Source organism: Carassius gibelio, chromosome B9 (assembly GCF_023724105.1).
Source record: "Carassius gibelio isolate Cgi1373 ecotype wild population from Czech Republic chromosome B9, carGib1.2-hapl.c, whole genome shotgun sequence".
Taxonomy (NCBI): domain Eukaryota; kingdom Metazoa; phylum Chordata; class Actinopteri; order Cypriniformes; family Cyprinidae; genus Carassius; species Carassius gibelio.
In genome coordinates, this window is record NC_068404.1 from 13198465 (window position 1) to 13216899 (window position 18435).

Below are 18435 nucleotides of genomic sequence, written 5' to 3' on the forward strand. Positions count from 1 at the left end.
CTTTTGAGGTTACTTATTTATCCAATCCAATGCAACTTAATTTGTGATTCATTCGTTCAATCACAGCACCCTGTAATTAATTAACACACACACACACACACACACACACACACACACACATATATATACCGTATATATATACACAGTACAGACCAAAAGTTTGGACACACCTTCTCATTCAAAGAGTTTTCTTTATTTTCATGACTATGAAAATTGTAGAGTCACATATACATATATGTATGTATATATATATATATATATATATATATATATATATATATATATATATATATATATATATATATATATGTATATATATATATATATGTAACAGTATGTATGTATGTATGTATATATACATTTTGACAGCTTGTAATGTAAATCATTATATAATGTAATGCAATACACTGATGACTGAGAGATGTACAAACAATAAAAAAGTCTTATGCATCATGATACTTTTTCTTATCATTTTTTTTCATCATTATTTTACACACAGAAAATTAACATACAATATACATACTGCAGAAACAAAATAAGTTTGCTATGATGCAATTACAAATTGCCATGGTTATTTCCTGTCCTTCAACAACACCTGTGTCTTGTCTTTAATTAGTCAGTGTGTAAACACTTCTGTGTTGTTCCAGATGTCATGTAACATTGCCCACAATTTCTTGCAGGAGCAAGAGAAGGAGCTTGTGTCCATTCTCTTTGGACTTTACGGTTAGCAACGCATGTTCACTTAATTTTGAACTGAATACTACGTTCATGCATACAAAGTGAAAATTTCCAGTAAATCTAATCACATGCTTTGAGTGTCTAATATTTAATCTGCACTTGTATTATTTAAAATCAGCGTGTTTTAGCCACTTGTTACTGGCTTTTAAGCATGGTTGAGGTGAATTTCACCATGTTCTCTCTATATATTCTTTACATACATAAACACAGACGAGTCTCTGGCTGGCATCTGCACAGATTTGTTGCACATGCAGAGTTTGCCTTATGTCAGTATTGTGGCACAGCAGCTGTAAGTGCTTTTAAATAAATCACAAGAGAGCCACTGGCACACTGGTATGCCATTGTGTATGTGATTGCTCAGCCATGCATCACCTCTCCATTCAATCTCACATGTTTTTATTTTATTTTTTACCTTAAAATAAGTGTTTTATTTATTTATTTATTTTTCTCTATGGGAAATTTAGTCTATTGTTTTTTTGTTTTGTTTTTTGGTCTCTTTTCCTATGAAGTAAATAAGGTGTGACATGCCATAACCTCTTTTTAAATTTCAGAAATTGCTTGTGGGCAACAGAGGTACATTATTCCAGAGAAACAGAGTGTGTGTGCATCTATAAAGAATATCAAGGTAATTTCTTTGCAACCTCTCCTTCTTCACCCAGACACCCACACACACACACACACACACACACACACACACACACACACACCCACACACACACACACACACACTATATAGCTACTTTACATTATTCTTCCTTCATAATGGTGCCACTACTACTATGCAATCATAGTTTGAATAAATATTTGGAAAACAGAAATGCAAATTCTCTTGCCAAATGCTGGGATCATTTGAATGATAACTGTAAACAACTTTCTTTCTTTCTTTCAAAAAGGAAAATACCCCTAGAGTCTGCGAGAGTGGGGGCAGAAGATGACTCATCGATTGACAACCTGGTTATTGACCCTGGCATGAATACAACAGTGAATCAGATAATCGGCATGGCATATAGCATCAGCTGTGAGACAAGAACACCAAATATGCAGCTGCGTCTGGTCCAAATTAACATCCATCAGAGGCCTAAAAATACATAAAGGGCGGATGAAGGGTTTGAAGGAGGTGATGCCTGGACCTTGCATTGACTCTTATCTCTTGACGAAAAGATTGAATCAGTCGAGTGAAGCTTAGTGGCAGGACACAACCCACAGTCCACTGAGCATCAGTACCTCAGTGGCTGAGGAGGGTAGTTTGAGCACAACATCTGAGAATCTGGAACCCAACCAGATGCAGCTTACTACGGAGAGGAACATCCAACGCTACAGACCTCAAGTGAAGTGGCCAAAGTCCTGCAGCAAGAAAGAGTGGACAACAGTCAACGCAGACCTGAGTAAGATCCTGATTGAGAGAACACCTCAGAGAAACAGCAGAGAAGGAGCTGGATAAAATGAGTGCCCTGAACTACATATATGGGGTGGAAAGATTCAGAGCAAAAAAAGAGAGTAAAAGGAAACAACAACCCCTCCCAAGTCCAGAAGGTAGTGAGAAATCATGCACCTGGTCAAAGAGAGAAGGGATTTGAGAAAACAGTGGAAGAAATCTAAAGCCACCACCTTCATAAGAGCAGGACAGCTTCCAGTAAAGCCAACTACAAAAATGGAAACAACCCTGCTGGACACCACTCGGGACTGGAAAATGAAGATCGATCTGGACCAGAAGCTCAGCTTTCCACCTGAGACAATTACAACTAACCTTAAGCCAGACCTAATACCTCACAAAAGTCTTTGTTCATCATGGAACTAACTGTGCCATGGGAAGCTGCAATTGGTGTAGCAATTGATGGCTGTTGTTAAAAAAGAAGGGTCCCAAATTGGCTGCAAAATTAACTAAAGGGGTAAAAGCAGAGGGGAGCACACCTGGGATGCCAGGTGTTGCTGTTGAACCCTTTGGAGGTTTCGGGGCCTATCAGTGAAACAAAGAGGAAGGAGGGGGCCAACCTGATGACCCGAGTGAAGTGATCACCCCTACTCTCCACTCAAGATGTCAACAAAGTGCCGATTATTCTAAGGGATGGACTATCAAGTAGGACTTTCCTACTTGATAGTCAAGTTGGACATGACAAAAATAAATGATTTGCATTTCTTTGATTGAGTTGGAATGACTGAGGAACTGACCCACTTGAAACATAAGTGATTTCTTAAAAAGAACCAACTAATTTACTTTAAAAGCCCCTGGATGTCTTGAAACACGCAGCATTATTCTATGTGGTGACATAATTTCACCTGAAACAAGAAGAGAGGGCGGGTCATATCGAGCAGCCATGCTCCATTTTTTAAATAGCCAATAGTGTTTTGTTTATATCTGCTTGGGCCAGAGCCGTTGAGCTCAGTAAAGCCACGTTAGACAGCCACAGTCTAATAGATTACCCCCTAGATTCAATATGAAACCCTTAGTGAAACAAAATAGTGATCATAATCATGCTGAGGTTGTGTAGTTGTGAAAGTTTTTAATGTATATGAACTCTTGCCTATGATCCGCTCTGTGTGTTCGTGTCTCTGGACTGGAGCCAAAGTCCAGATCCACATTTGCACCATATATAACCTTAAGAATAACATATTGAAATTAACACCCAAAAAACTTTTATTTTGATTTCATGGGGACTTGAAAGCCATTAACAGTGCACTGACTGGTTGTGAGTGCATTCAGCTGGTCATGTGATCTTAATTGGTTGGGCACTGGGTGGAGTAACAGGTGGCATGTTTTTGATTTACTACAAAGAACTGGGTTATAAGAGTCTTTTATTGAGCAGTCTGACTTCACTGGTTTCACAGTATCATATGTTTTTCATTCACTAAAAAGAACTGTCTCATAAAGGTGTTTTTCACCCAGAGTTTGTTTTGTGCTGTTTATTAGTTTTAGTTTAGTTTAGTTTTATTTTTTTATTTTGAACTTTGATATGTGAGCATTTTTTTTTTTTTTAATCAGTCAGTTTAGTTTTAATGAGATTTTTTCCTTAATTGCCAAACCGAAATATCACTAATATAGCCTCGTCTCTCAGTTGAAAGAAATGTTCATAACCTGCGGTTATCAACCTTGTCAGTATTTGAGAATTTTAATAAGAAAAGTACTCAAGGTCACAGTGAATTGAATATTAGCTAAATGTTAACTGCTCACAAGTCCAAGTCATATCAAATTATATGTCATCACAATCTCACACAAAAACAAAAATCCACACAAGCATACATCTGTCCATTTATTTATCACATTTTTTTATGGGTCCTCTTGCAGGATGACTGTTATGTGGCCTTGAACTGACTTTATTTTACTCAGAAGGAATTTGACTCTGATATTTAAATGTTACAAATGATCTTCAATATATGAATATCAATATATGAGTTAAATTTCAGCAGCTCAACAAGTGCAGTAAACCAAAGTATGCATTCTACAGTGTACTGTAGATAGCTTTTCCAAGCATTACAAAGACACACTGTGTCCATTCGTAGCATGTGCAATTTTGAATTGAATGGATGTCAAGGTCTTCAGTATGAGAAGGGCACAAAATGTGAAGGTTTTGAAAATTCTTCAAGATTCAAATAAACAGAGGAAATATACAACAATTGACTCCATTCTTTGGCGCTTCTTCAGAAAGCATGTATTGGTTGTGTGTGCTCTCACAGAATCTGTAGAACAGTAGGAGGTGAATGTGACCTTCCTGTAAATGTCTGGGGTTTTAATGAGCTATGTGATAAAAAAAAAAAAAGGATAAGCGAATGCATTAACACATGCTTCTTTCTTGAGCTTTGAATGTTTTTCTCTTTTTCAGAGCCATTAGTTCCTTAGCATGTAGGTCCTCTAAAGTCACAAGTTGCGTCCAAAATGATGCACTATACACTTTGCACTTATGCATTATATACTTATCTTTGTAGTACTTGAATTATATAAAGTTATTTTGTCTTTCATTATCTCCGATTGCCCCCAACCCTATATTATGTTATTAAAGCTGTCACAGTTGAGTGCATGGATATAGTTCACCCAAAAATTAAAATTATTATCATTTACCTCATGTTTTTCAAAACCTATGAGCTTCTTTCTTTCTTACAAAATAAGCTATTCTGAAGAATGTGTATAACCATTTTCCGCCAAGTCTATCATAAGTATTCTTTTTCATTCTATGGAAGTCAATACCTACTGTCAATGGTTTGGTTACCAGCATTCTTCAAAATATCTTCTTTTTTGTTCAAATATGACAGAATTGAACAGAATTGAGGGTGAATTATCCCTTCAAAGTCGTTTTTCTTTACATGGAGCAGGTCACCGCAGGGACCAGTCAGTTGAATGCCACTCGCTACCATTTAGTGCACCGCTAATGGCTTTGCAGGGCAAGCATTAAAACAATTATATTTGAACTATATTTTTTGAAGCACTAAGTAGCAGCAGCTGGCTATTGTACAGGGTGAAGCCACAAACCTGCAGAATAAAGTTATTTTAGGGCTTAATTTACTGTAAGCAGAAATCAAATGCAGAGCTCTTTAAAATTCCACATTTTATTGCATAATCTATATTTTTCTGACACTCAGTGTTTGATGATGGATGTTAGAGTCAGACTCAAAGTGTGAATCCTCAAAGGAACTTTGTGAAAGAGTTAGAGAAGTTGCTTTGAAGCCTCATTATTTTGGTAAAATACATTATTGATTTACTGTAATGTCAAAGTAATCAAATTCTCATTCTTCATTTAGTCAATATAAGCATAATTGTCATGAATATCAAATCTGTTATACATAGCAAAAGACATGGAGCATATTACACCGTAGAATTTTATTTATACTAGTCTTATTCTAGCATTGTACACACCAGATAAAATCTGTCTTCTGTCATTTTTCAACCCTGTTCCTCTTTCTTATGTCTATCATTTTCTGTTTTCTCTATACCTCTGTCAATAAGAATGGATTAATGAAATGATTTCAGCATTAAACAAAAGATAAAAGCATTATGTTTGTCTCATATTATGACATTATTATGTTATTATTGTTCTTTCAGTTTGGTCTTTTAATTTATCAAGAGGAAACAGATTAGTTTAAATGTTCATGTAGGATTATGAATCAAACTTTCTTCTGCATCAAATAAACCCAATATCAGCCTCCGCAAACATGTTTTGTGCTTTATTGCCATCTGCTGGAGAAACGTATCCTTTTATTTATTTATTTTTTTTTTATTAATAAATATCCAATTTTGCATCAAGTGACTTATTTGCATCAGAAACTTATATACAGCAATTTTAAAAATCATTAAACATTTATTGCAGATGTAAAGCTATAGCATATGTACCTAATCAAAACCTGCACATTCAAAAGGAAATCACCTTCTATAAATTCCACACTTAACTTCACGGTGTATGAAGAATCTTTTATTTAAAAACCATAAACCACCCAAGGCAACTTGGCATGTCATTTACTTCCGAGTCACTTGAAACGAAGCAGAGCATCCTTATCATAATGACATGCATATTAAAACAAACTTATCAGGGGGAAAAATGGAGCAAACAAAGCATTTGTTGCACAGCAATAACCAACCTGACGTGCTTCTTTAATTGAACAAACGTTCATTATGATTGAGACGTTTCTTATTAAATAAACATTAACATTGTAAAACAAGTGAAATGTAATACAACACAATATTTCCTTTCATTCTCAAAAAAACAAAAACAAATTGGCAACAGAAATCCATTAGACCCATGATGACCTTTGAATGCAAAACAACTCAGGTCCTCATTTACAAGCAGTGCATGTAAACAATGATTAATGCTTAACAAAGCTCGTCCAGATCTATTATATCATATAATATAACAACATGGAATTGGATTAATATGATCTCTGATCTCATATACAGAGGTGAACTACTTCACCGGTTGATGACATCACTGCCAGCAGGGCTCTGATTATGGAGTGTTTAATGCAGATGACCAACCAAAGAAAAAAATAAAAAGTTACAACAATAATTGTAGGGGATCAAAATGGAATGTATTGTTAGAGTGCTGTGATTTTACTTAGGAGAGTCTAATACACTGTAAAACATCTGGAAATCCATCTCTGTCCATTTAAACCAATGTCATTAACATTGCATCCGGATATGTTGTAGTCTCTAGCTCATTAGACCTGAAGTTTCTCAACAATAACAACTAAAAACTCCTCATTCAACAGATAACAGCAAGGGTTGATATGGTTCCTTACTGATTTATTTATGAGAGCAAAGCACAGCGGTATTGAACAATACAACATAACATTTGGCTAAGGGTCCCTGGTTTTTTAACCGCAGATGGGCTCAGCTTCTTTGTCCTTTGGGAACAGTTAGAGAAACCAGTGATTAAGAAATTGATCATTATCACACTGGCACAGGCACATAAATTGGTCCAACACAGAGGAAACTGAGGCACAGGAAGGTCTGACAAACTGATGAACACCGAAGGTTGATCAAGCATAAAATATAACCTGTCCAGCAGAATCATACTCTTCTCTCTTTACTCTCAGCAACATTCAATCATATATGACATATGGAGAAAAATAAAAGGTACACAACCGTTTAAAATGTTGAAATCGCAAGAGCACTTATATTCAACAAGGCTGGATTTTTGATGCATATTTGATCAAAAGTACAGGAAAACAAACATTTTTACAATATGAAAATAAATTTATATATATATTTTTTTATTTTTTTTTACGTGTAATGTATTCCTTTATTGGCAAACCATTACTCCAGTTATCAGTGTCACATCATCTTTCAGAAATCATTCTTATAAACAGATTTAGTGCTCAATAATTTTTTTTATTACTATCAATAACAGTTGTGCTGCTTAATAGTTGTGATGAAACCATGTTACTTTTTCATTATACAAATTATAGTATATATATGGGGGAGTGTTTCTGATGTACAGAGCGGTCACCAGGACATGTGATCAGAACCTATTTATTGAATATCTGTCAGCTAGTTGAGGGCATTTTCTGTTTGACTATTATAAAAATGTATAATAATGGCTTAGGGCACCTGTACTGTAAATGTGCAACAAAATCAAAATCGCAAGGCAATTTTAAACAACAAAAGCCCATGAGTAAATACTGAAAGTGCAAAAAATCTTGCTAGTGCAATGGGCCCTTCAATCATGTCAGTACCTATTGTGCTTAACCATGTTGACAACATATCACTCAATAACACTTACGTCTTCTTAAACAAGTTCTATTATAGCTACATATTCCAAACGTGTCAATAAATATACCTTTGTAAGGCAGATTTGAGACTTCCTTGAAGGCTAAAACAACAATATTCCTTAATAATTGTAGTAACTACTGAAAACAATGTTCAAACAGCTCTGCAAAACAATCATCCACAGAATTCTATGAATGTTTGGAAGCTGCAGACAGTTTTAAATGTAGGTGTGTGAATGGGGCATGGTTTAGGTATGGTGGATCTTTCTAGATCTCATTGGTCTTTAAAATTTAAACATCAGATATTTTCTGATTGGCTGTGATTTGTGTTGTTTCCGGCAGTGCTTCAAATCAGACGTGTTGTACTGATTTCTCCTCCCTGGTCTGGCAGCAGTGTTCCCTTGACTCACCTAATATGCTTCCCTGAGACAGGAAGAGATAGTCTGACTTCATGCCAGTTCTTTTGATAAAGGCTGTGGTCCTCTGATTAGTGCAGATCTCTAGTCTGTCCTCTCTGGCAGTTTGTGTCGCCAAACACTGATGATTTCGACTGGAGAGGTAGTCACAATATCACACAGTGAAGCTTGTGAGAACTCATGGCTCGGTCTCCACGCCACTTTGTCTTTTTCTTCTTTTTCAGACTCCGCTCTGGAACTTGCTCTCTAAAAAGACAAAGAATAAGTGAAAGAGAAAGGTGTCAATTTAACCCTTGTCTGGGTAGGCAGAAGTAGATGGTAACAGTTTTATTATTCTTGCATATCATCCTAGTTCATCATTATGATGAGACAAACCCCATACGTGAGATCATGAGGTTTATTTACCTGATAACTCTGACTAATTCATGGAAGGCTCTGTCCACATTCATTGGAGGATCCTTGGCACTTGTTTCAATGTAAGTAATCTGAAGAAATAGTTCAGAATTAGAACTGGTTACCAGCTTCGTGGTAAGTGCGTAAACAAATAGCGCAACTACTCTCACAGCGACCCAAATTTGAATCCCTCCTTGAGGTTCTTTGCTGATCCTGCTCCCCTCTCTCACCCCAATACTTTCCTATCATCTCTCCACTGTCCTCTTAAAATAAAAGGCCCAAAAATATCACTTAAAAAAAGATTCAGAAATTACTGCATGAAGTCACTCATTCCTTTCAGCCTTTTAAACACTTCCTTGAACACTTTAAAATTTACATCTGACATTTTAAATGTCGAAATAATGAAATTACGAAATAAAGTAAGATTAAGTACTGTAAATGTTCAAATCTTTTGATGAAAATAATGGATTATTATTTAAACAAGATCAGAATAATTACAAAAACATATACTATTGTTAAAAAGGTTGGATTTTTGTTTCCAAATAATTTAATACTTTTTTTAAACTTTGAACACATGATCATGCTGGTTAAAATTGCACACTTCACAAGATAAATAAATAAAGGTCCCGCCTCGAACACATCGGCCAAGCATAAAAACGTATCAGTCGATGCCGATATTTGATAAATGCCAAATATCAACCGATATATCGGCCTTGTCGACCACTAGTGAGTATGACAGAATTTGTTATTTTTGGTTGAACCCTTTAACTGCAACAAACACTCTTATTAGTTGTCGGCTCACTTACAGTTAAATTCCACTGTTGTCAGTCTTACATAAAGCCGTGATATTGGTTGGACTCACGTTGTGTTTGGCTGCCATCTCACAGCCCTGTTCATTTGTCACTTTCCTCAGATGCACCAGGTCCACTTTGTTAGCCACCAAAACCATAGGGAAAGACTCCCTGGTGAAGACAAAATATGTTAAAAAAGAAAGAAAAAGAAAGGAAGGAATATACTGAGGTGTCAATAATGAGCTGTGGACTTGAGTTTTGTATGTACACATGATTTCTAACCGGTCTTTGACTCGTAGGATGAGCTGGTGAAAGCGGTCGACGTGTTCAAAACTGGCCTTGTCCGTCACAGAGAACACAATGAGGAAACCATCACCAGTCCTCATGTACTGCTCTCGCATGGCACTGAATTCCTCTTGACCTGCTGTGTCTAAAACTGCAAGGAGTGAAGGTAACAGGGACAAGTTAATGACCAGGTCAAGCTGTTGTCATGTTATACACTGAAAAATAAAGTTATTAAAATAGTATAAGAAAAATATTCAATCCCTTTCTATATTTAAATAATATTATCTATATTTTCTACCCATGTAAACAGAGTATATTTACATGAACCAACCATTCTTTAGAAGGCAGAATGAATTTGAACTTTCAGATCCCCAACAGTAACTTCAAACCAAACCGCTACCAACAAGATTTTTGCTGGTTTTTGCATTAGCCATGATTTTCGTTGAGCTGCAGTGATGCTAAAACCTACTGATAAGGCTGCAGATACACAGAACACTATGGGAGCACTAAAAGCATAAATATTAATTATAATGCAGAAAATCACTACACTTGATGAGGTGTTGGCACGTACCATCCAAAATAGCCCACTGGCCATCGATCTCTGTGTGTTTCAAGTAGGAGTCTTCAATAGTAGGATCGTAATCTGGCACAAAAATCTTTTGGAAAAACTGGATGGTAAGAGCACTCTTTCCCACGCCTCCATCTCCCACGACCACCAATTTATACGTTGGGAGGTTGTCGCTAGGGACCGCACTGGTTGCCATGATAACAGCTACACCTGAGGAAAGAGAGGAGGAGGTTATCCCTGATCATTATTTAAGCTTAAGCATGAGCTAGATGACAGTTATGAGGATTTCTCGTGTTTTATATGAAGTAAAGAAGCTGAAAGCACTGCTGAACGTTCAAATGAGGATTTCTGTGGTTTGGGAATAGTTCGGCAGAGCGCTAATTTAGGGATGCATTGCAAAGGATATGGTCTAGACACAGACAGTGTGGTTCTTTGTAATTGCCGTTATTTTCTGCACAACACAAGCCTTGAATCTTCCAAACCCAAGTCTGTTTTATTTTTGATGACAGTCTAAAAAAAAAAAAAAAATTAAACAAAGCTCCCTGAAGGAGAATGTAAGGACAAGAATAAGATGTCAAAATGTTGATTATATTCATATATTTATTTAAATGCCTTGCAAATGTGTATTTAAATACATAGGTATCTTTGATTCTAATATAGAAGAGGGCAGAAAAAACATTTAATATATAAAAATAAAGTACAAATGCAACACATTCCTTAAGCTACAGTACTTACACATAACAAAACAGTACACAGACTGGCTGTATAAAACTATAACGCAATATTCTTAAGAAAGTGCCCCAATGATATTATGTACAGAGCTATGGTGAAAGGACCATTTTAACCTAAAAGTTGTATGAAAATAAGTAAAAACACGTTCTTACCTAAAAAGACAACTCTAGTAGCAGAGCAAAGAGTTTGGAGAAGTCAGCTAGGCTAATGAAGAAGTGTTTGCCCGGCCCGTGAGCAGGGCAATGTGTGCTATTCAGGAGGAAAAGTCTGTCAGTGGGTGACAGCCACCCCTTCCTGTGGCCCACAATGTGAGGAAGGAGTAGACTTCCTTCCTAATTCCACCAGGCTTGAATATTTGAGTGATCTCACTTTCATAAGAGAACTATATGAACCTCTTGCCCAAACACACCCATGAGAAAGACCTCAAACTGACCTCTTATGATCACAGTGCATGTACTTTAGTTGCAGGCACCAGGCGGAGTTCATCCAAAAATGAAAATGTTGTTGTTCTGTATGACTTTGTTTAAGTGGAAAGGTTTTTTTCCCTCTCTCTCTCTCTCTCTCTCTCTCTCCAGTGTTTTAGCCGCGTTTTCTTCTTCCTCAAGTAAATTTTAAATAGCTGATAAAGTGCAAAGAACTTATCATGTGAATTTTAACTACATTATTATAACAAAATAACTAACACTGAGAAATAATCACAGGGTTATGTCAAGTTAAAATACATTAATAACTGTACAGTTATAATTTTATCTTTCCACATTCAGATAAACCTATAAAAGAAGACAAAAAGTTAAAAAGTTTGACTTTTTTTTCGTAATTATTTAATGTTAATTTTTACTTTTAAATGTCATCATTTTGACTTTTTATGTCATTATGATTTACCATCTCATAATTATGACATTAATTTCTAATTATGATTTACTTAAACTTTTAATCTTAGGTGACAGAAACTGATTGCATTTCGTATTTCATTTTAGATGATCTAATAGCCTTTTATGCTTACACAGAACAGTATTGTTTATAGTATTGTCTTTTATTTTAAAAAGGGTTTGGAGCCAGACAGGGCTGGACTGGGACGCAATTTCAGGCGGGGAAATCTCACAATTATCCAGGCCACACAGAAAACATTGCCAAAATTGTATATTTTGGGGTACAACAGCTTGTCACTGGAGCAGTATGTCGGCCTATCTATTAGGGGTAACAAGGGAACAAAGATGTCCTTTTATTATTATTATTATTATTATTTTGTATATAGCCTGTACACCCACAACAATTTCTGACACCAGAGACAATCCTATAATTTGTATGTGTCCACCTTGTCGAAAACAACCACCTCATTTCAGTTTGTTAGCACAGAATGCTACTTATCTTAAAATGACTTAAATACCCTAGACTTAACGAACCTATATTTCATACAAATATACACTACCAGTCAACAGTTTTTGAACAGTAAGGTTATTTTTTATCTTCTTAAAGAATCCTCTTCTGCTCACCAAGCCTGCATTGATTTGATCCAAAATACAGCAAAAACATTAATATTGTGAAATATTTTACTATTTAGAATAACATGCTTTCGATTTGAATATATTTTAAAATGTAATGTATTCCTGTGATCAAAAAGCTGGATTTTCAGCATCATCACTCCAGTCTTCAGTGTCACATGATCCTTCAGAAATCATTCTAATATCCTGATTTGTTGTTCAAAAAACATTTAACATATTATCAAAAATTAAAACAAAAAGTTAAGTACATCAGGATTATTTGATGAATAGGAAGTTCAGAAAAACAGCATTTATCTGAAATAAAAAGCTTTTGCAACATTACCCATGGACTATACCAAACGCTTGGATTCATAATAATTATCATTATTATTTTGATGATAAAGACATTTAAAATGTTACAAAATACTTCTATTTCAGATAAAAACTGGTCCTCTGAACTTCTGAAAAATTGACTCTGTTTTCAACATAATAATAATAATATTTTTGAGCAGCAAATCAGCATATTAGAATGATTTCTGAAGGATCGTGTGACTTGAGTAATGATTCAAATTCAGCTCTGAAACCACATTAATAAATTACATTTTAAAATATATATTTAAATAGAAATTTTAAATTGTACAAATTTCACAATATTACTGTTTTTGCTGTATTTTGGATCAAATAAACGCAGGCTTGGTGAACAGAAGTGACTTCCTTAAAAAAACATGAACATCTACTGATCAAAACCTTTTAACTATGTATTAAATAATTTTCTAAAGTGCCTAAATGTCAAAATTAGTACAATATTTGTTGAAAAATTCTAATACTGAACACACTTTTAAATTATTATCTGAAGACAAAACTATCTAGCATATTTACAGATGAAACTGACCAGCATCTGACACCCTGAACAGGTCAGTGATGTTGCTACATTTCACTGCTTCTTCTGGCCCCTTTCTCCCTTTCATCGAGTTCCGCGCATCGGTTCTGTTCGGTTTCGTTTAACGGAAGCACGTGAGCTAATTTGTGCAGCGCCGACAGTCAAGAGTCTTGACTCAAGACTAAGCGGCAACCTCCCGCTCTCTCTCATTAGGCCTACACGGAAGTGATTTCAACTATAATTCATCGACTGGCCACTTGAGGCTGGCTGCAAAAGAGAGTCAATCCCATAGACTCCCCATGTTAAAATGCCAACTTTACAGCAGGAAAAAAACATGTTTACAGCCTGGTTAAAAAAAGATTTTGGTCTATATAGCAAATTTTACCCTCCAGGACAACTATGAGGGGGTGATTTTTTTATAACTCATCAGTTTAAATTATATTAAGCCTTAAAGTTCTACATAATTAAGGGCGTGGCCACTTGAGTGACAGGTGGATTGCCGCTGCTGTAACTGCCGTCGTGCTAGGTGGGGTGTGGTTTCAGCAACAAAATTCCGCCTTTTTGCCCATTTTTGATTACCCCAGAGCAGTGTTTGGAATAACGGCGTTTAAAAGAACGGCGTTAGGTAACAATGTTATTTTTTCAGTAACGGGGTAATCTAACTAATTACTTTTCTCGTCGTTACAATGCTGTTAACGTTACTGAACATTAAATGAGGTGCGTTACTATGCGTTGATTTAATAAACTATGCAATCCGAACACACCCCTGACTCACACAGCGAGTGAGCAGGTGGGTTAATACTAACGAGATAAGCGATTATGATTGGCTAAGGCAGTGTCATGTGTTTCATGGTAGCCAATCAGAGCCAGTGTTTTTACACACATGCCGGCACACGCGGCAGCGCCAGCGGCGCCAAACAGACACAGTCACACACGCAACAGCTAAACAGAGATTCGCAGCAGCAGCAGAAATGGCGAGTCAGGAGCAATCCGATGAAAAGTTGGCATTTTCAAGGTGGAGATGTAATGTGTACATGTAATGTGTGACACGCATCTACAAAGCTAGTGGCCAAAAACACTTTTCTTACAAAGATAATACTTGAAGTGCAGGATAAAACTCTTGCTGTCTGTTGACGTGCAATAAATATCGAAAACTGCAAAACTTGTGAAAACTGCAAAAAAAAAAAAAAAAGAAATCTCTGACATATAGCAACTTTTTTGTACAGTAACGCAAATAGTTACTTTCCCTGGTAATGAGTTACTTTTATTATAGAGTAATTCAGTTGCTAACTCAGTTACTTTTTGAAACAAGTAGTGAGTAACTATAACTAATTACTTATTTAAAGTAATGTTCCCAACAGTGCCCCAGAGTGACGCGATGCCAAGATGGCGATGGCCCGCTCCGCCCACTTTTGGCTTAAAAAACGCTCTTTGGAAACCTAAGGGTGACGTCACGGACACTATGTCCATGTTTTTTTTTTATACGGTCTATGCTCAAGACTAAAAGATTTATGATTTACTATCAATGTATTATCGAATGAAAAAATAGGGAATTATCACTTTGGTACATTTAGAAGGCATAAATATAAAAATCAATAATAATAATAATGATGATAATAATACTAAAAACGGGCCTGGAGCCAGACCATTTAACTTCTCTAATGTTATTAAAATTGTAGCCTATAATTTATTTTCTAAATGTATCATTATATCAGTTCCACACAGCTGTAAAGCTATATTTAGTTTTAATCAGAAGTTTCCTGCGCTCTTCTCGCCATCGTTGATGACGTCACTTTTAACGCAGCGTACTGACGTATCCGTGAGATCAGTCACTCCGTTCAGTTATCTTATTTAATAAACACTAATGATGATTATGAACAATACCGACCTGAATCCGAGGGCAATAAACTGACATTCGAGGAAGGGTTATGTCTTGGATGACACACATGAGTGAGTACCTAACGTTACTGATAAATGATCATCAAAAACCATCACCAAACTCTGGTCAGGAAACTCACCAGTCATGGGTTGGTTGATTTACCAAGTGTGCAAAAATCCCGACTCCTCCTCGACATCCCTGTATTTCTGAATTATCAAACAGGCTCTTAGCAAAACAGACCCTGCCCTTCAGCTTAAATGAAAAATTAAGACATTTTCCTCCGCCCTTATGAAATTACAGTGTAACAATCTTCACATCGCAACTGCTGATGCTATAAATAGAATGGTTTCGACGGGGTGGATGCGTTTCTTTTGCCAATTTTTATACTGAATTCATTTTCTATTTATTTAACTAGCAGCATTGCACATCTGAAGCAAACAACGGTGCATATATTCCCAGGGCTTCTCCTAAAACACTGTCTTTTTCAAAACCCGTACATTGTCACGTAAACGGAAGAATCTCCCCCAAAAGCGCAAATGGACTGTTCCTCTGCTTGAAGCCTCGTCATCACTTTTAAAGCGGCAGCTGAGTTTATTACTAATGATGTGTGAGATCCGAAAAAGATAATTAGATTTGAAAGGACAATAAAAATAAGTTTATATTTTGTCTATTTATCTTAAGAGGACGACATTTGACAGGTGTAATTATAACTGTTTAATACTGTTAAATAGAAAGTATAGTGGTTGGTATTTATCATATATTAAAAGATGAAATGTGAACAACAGAAAAAAAGAAAAAATATATAAATTGTTATGGGTCTTTCGGTGCCCAACCGGCGCTCTGACATAAGTATGAAATTAATCTTTGGGTGACTGTTTTGGAAGTGTACTTCGTAGAAAAGTTCACTGCATAGGGAAATAGAGGCTGTCGCTTCTGTTTTCTTCGAGTCAAAAAGTTTTGTTCCTCTAGGAAGCGCTCGTGGATCTTTTTTGTTTAGTCAAAAAATATACTCATTCACAAGCGACATACAATAGCGTATAAAACATTTGATTGATTTTTTTTTTTTACACACACGTACTCCATCCCCATTTTTAGTTGTACGAATTATCTGTAATTTCGATTCTAATCCTTATTCTATTTCTATGGAGTCCACAAATCGTCTGTGTTGTCGCAAAACTGTCGTAAAGCGTTCTTGCGGTAGTTTGCTTCTTCCATAACGTGCTGCCCTTGTAAGAATGAGCACAACGTAGCAAGTAAGAGAAAACTTACGGGTTTATATATATTTTTAAATTGATATTTTACTTAAAGTCTTTGAAGAAATGTGTTTAGGACTTTATTCGAAAATGTACAGTATAGTTAGGAAAAGAAGGGCTTGAGAGACATAAACCAAGTGATAAAAAAACTAAGGCTTTTGGGAAATAAGTATTTATATATGCACGTTAGGTTATTGATAAGATATACCATTTGATATGAAATGCAAAGATTATATATTTATGATTAATAATGTTTTGTGTCATTTGTTTTGACAGAGTAGTCAAGAGGTCGAAAGCAAGAGAAGTGATGGCTTCGCCTTTTCTGAGACTCTCTGTGTTTATTCAGAAGTATCGGACACCACTGCTCCTTGTCGGCTGTGGAGGGGTATTTTCTGCCAACATGTTCTATCATGTTTTCCCAGATTATACATACAGAAAAGTTTACCAGGCCTGGCACAAAGGAGAACCAGCCAGCCTGTCGGAAAAGCTTGAGAATGTCTTTCAAGAGGTTCTCAAAGACTCCGCTGTCAGCTTCCCTAAAAACTTCAGTGCTTTTGCCGCCTTTGGCTTTCACCCAGTAGGGGCAGGTGTTCCATGGCTTCCCTCTGGAGTGCAGATCGGCATCCCAGCCAACTTCAACAGCACCACCGATGATCCATCAGGAATCACCAACCGGACTATTCTCATCAATGGCAAAGAGCTGCAGTGGGACAGTGATTCAGGCGCTGCTCTCAAAAACTCCCTGGTGTTCTCTGAGGAGGCACAGAAGTTTGCTATAGCCCAAGAAGTGGCTCGTCTGGGGGCTGGGGGTCCCGTGTTGCACGCTGCAGTGGCTCCAGCATGTCTGGCAGGGGCTTGTATATATAGCGTAGCCTTCAAGCAGATCTTTGGGCTCCAGGCTGGGTCCATCTTCTTCAGGGCTGGTGTTAATGTGTTTGCTGTGGGTTTAGGGGTTCTGTCTTATATCCTGGCTTCTGATGCTCTGAGCCAGTGGTTGGACTACAGCTCGGACCACCGTGCAGCATGTCTGTCAAGCGATTATGCAAAGGGTGGCCTGGAGTTCTATGACAAAATCTTGACACGGAACAAGACCTTGCGCTCTTTAATGGGCACAAAAGGGGAAGAGATGTATGCCACCAGTGGAAACTTGTTTCCGGGACATCTGCTGCAGCTCAGACACGCCCCTTACACATCTAGACGGGACAAGATTTTAAATCTTTTGAAAAATGACAAAGTATGAACTCTCATATTTAAAAGCATATATGTGCTTAGTTTGTACCATGTGAAGATCATATTGTGGTACTGCATTTGTATAATGGACAGTGCTTTTGAAATGGTACAACACACCACTAGATAACTTTTCCTCTCTTTCTTTCAAATAAACAGTTTAACTTAAGTTCATAATTTTCTAGTCTACATCTGTCAAAGTGTCGTGCTGCTGATTAGGTTACATTTTATTAATTATGAGACATTAAGCTATATATTATATGTGTCAGCCATACATATTTACAGTGGGGAAAATAGGTATTTGACACATCAGCATTTTTATCATTAAGGGGATTCTAAGTGGGATATTGACACAACATTTCCACCAGATGTAACCATCAAGCCAAGTATTGAATTCATACAAAGAAATCAGAACATTTAAGTATACAAGTTGAGTCATAATAAATTAAGTGAAATGACACGGGATATTGAAAACATGAAGATAAGGTGCAAAAAAGATCACCTGAAATCTGTCAGTATTGAGAGAGAAACCCTGCCCCCTATCAGTACTAATTGATGACTTATAAAGGCTTCTCATTACCCAGGAGGCACACAGGAAAGA

At 36.5% G+C, this 18435-nt stretch overlaps 2 protein-coding genes across 4 annotated transcripts; one reads left to right on the plus strand and one right to left on the minus strand.

Moving 5' to 3' along the window:
- Positions 1 to 6115: 6115 nt before the first annotated feature.
- LOC127965298 (ras-related protein M-Ras) lies at positions 6116 to 15832 on the minus strand. Of its 2 annotated transcripts, none has more exons than XM_052566054.1 (6): positions 15494 to 15832; positions 10386 to 10592; positions 9812 to 9965; positions 9601 to 9700; positions 8751 to 8830; positions 6116 to 8591 (listed from the first exon to the last, which is right to left on the minus strand). In XM_052566054.1, exons 1-6 carry the CDS (start codon positions 15498 to 15500, stop codon positions 8492 to 8494), a joined length of 648 nt encoding a protein of 215 aa, XP_052422014.1. In that variant the 5' UTR covers positions 15501 to 15832; the 3' UTR covers positions 6116 to 8491. The 2 variants fall into 2 exon arrangements, with proteins under 2 accessions (XP_052422014.1, XP_052422015.1); XM_052566055.1 differs by lacking the exon at positions 15494 to 15832 and adding an exon at positions 11267 to 11666.
- On the plus strand, positions 15305 to 18003 carry tmem177 (transmembrane protein 177). Of its 2 annotated transcripts, none has more exons than XM_052566053.1 (2): positions 15305 to 15425; positions 16884 to 18003. In XM_052566053.1, the coding sequence occupies exon 2, from the start codon at positions 16915 to 16917 to the stop codon at positions 17845 to 17847; it is 933 nt and encodes a 310-aa protein (XP_052422013.1). In that variant the 5' UTR covers positions 15305 to 15425; positions 16884 to 16914; the 3' UTR covers positions 17848 to 18003. The 2 variants fall into 2 exon arrangements, with proteins under 2 accessions (XP_052422013.1, XP_052422012.1); XM_052566052.1 differs by lacking the exon at positions 15305 to 15425 and adding an exon at positions 16453 to 16607.
- The last annotated feature ends 432 nt before the right edge of the window (positions 18004 to 18435 follow it).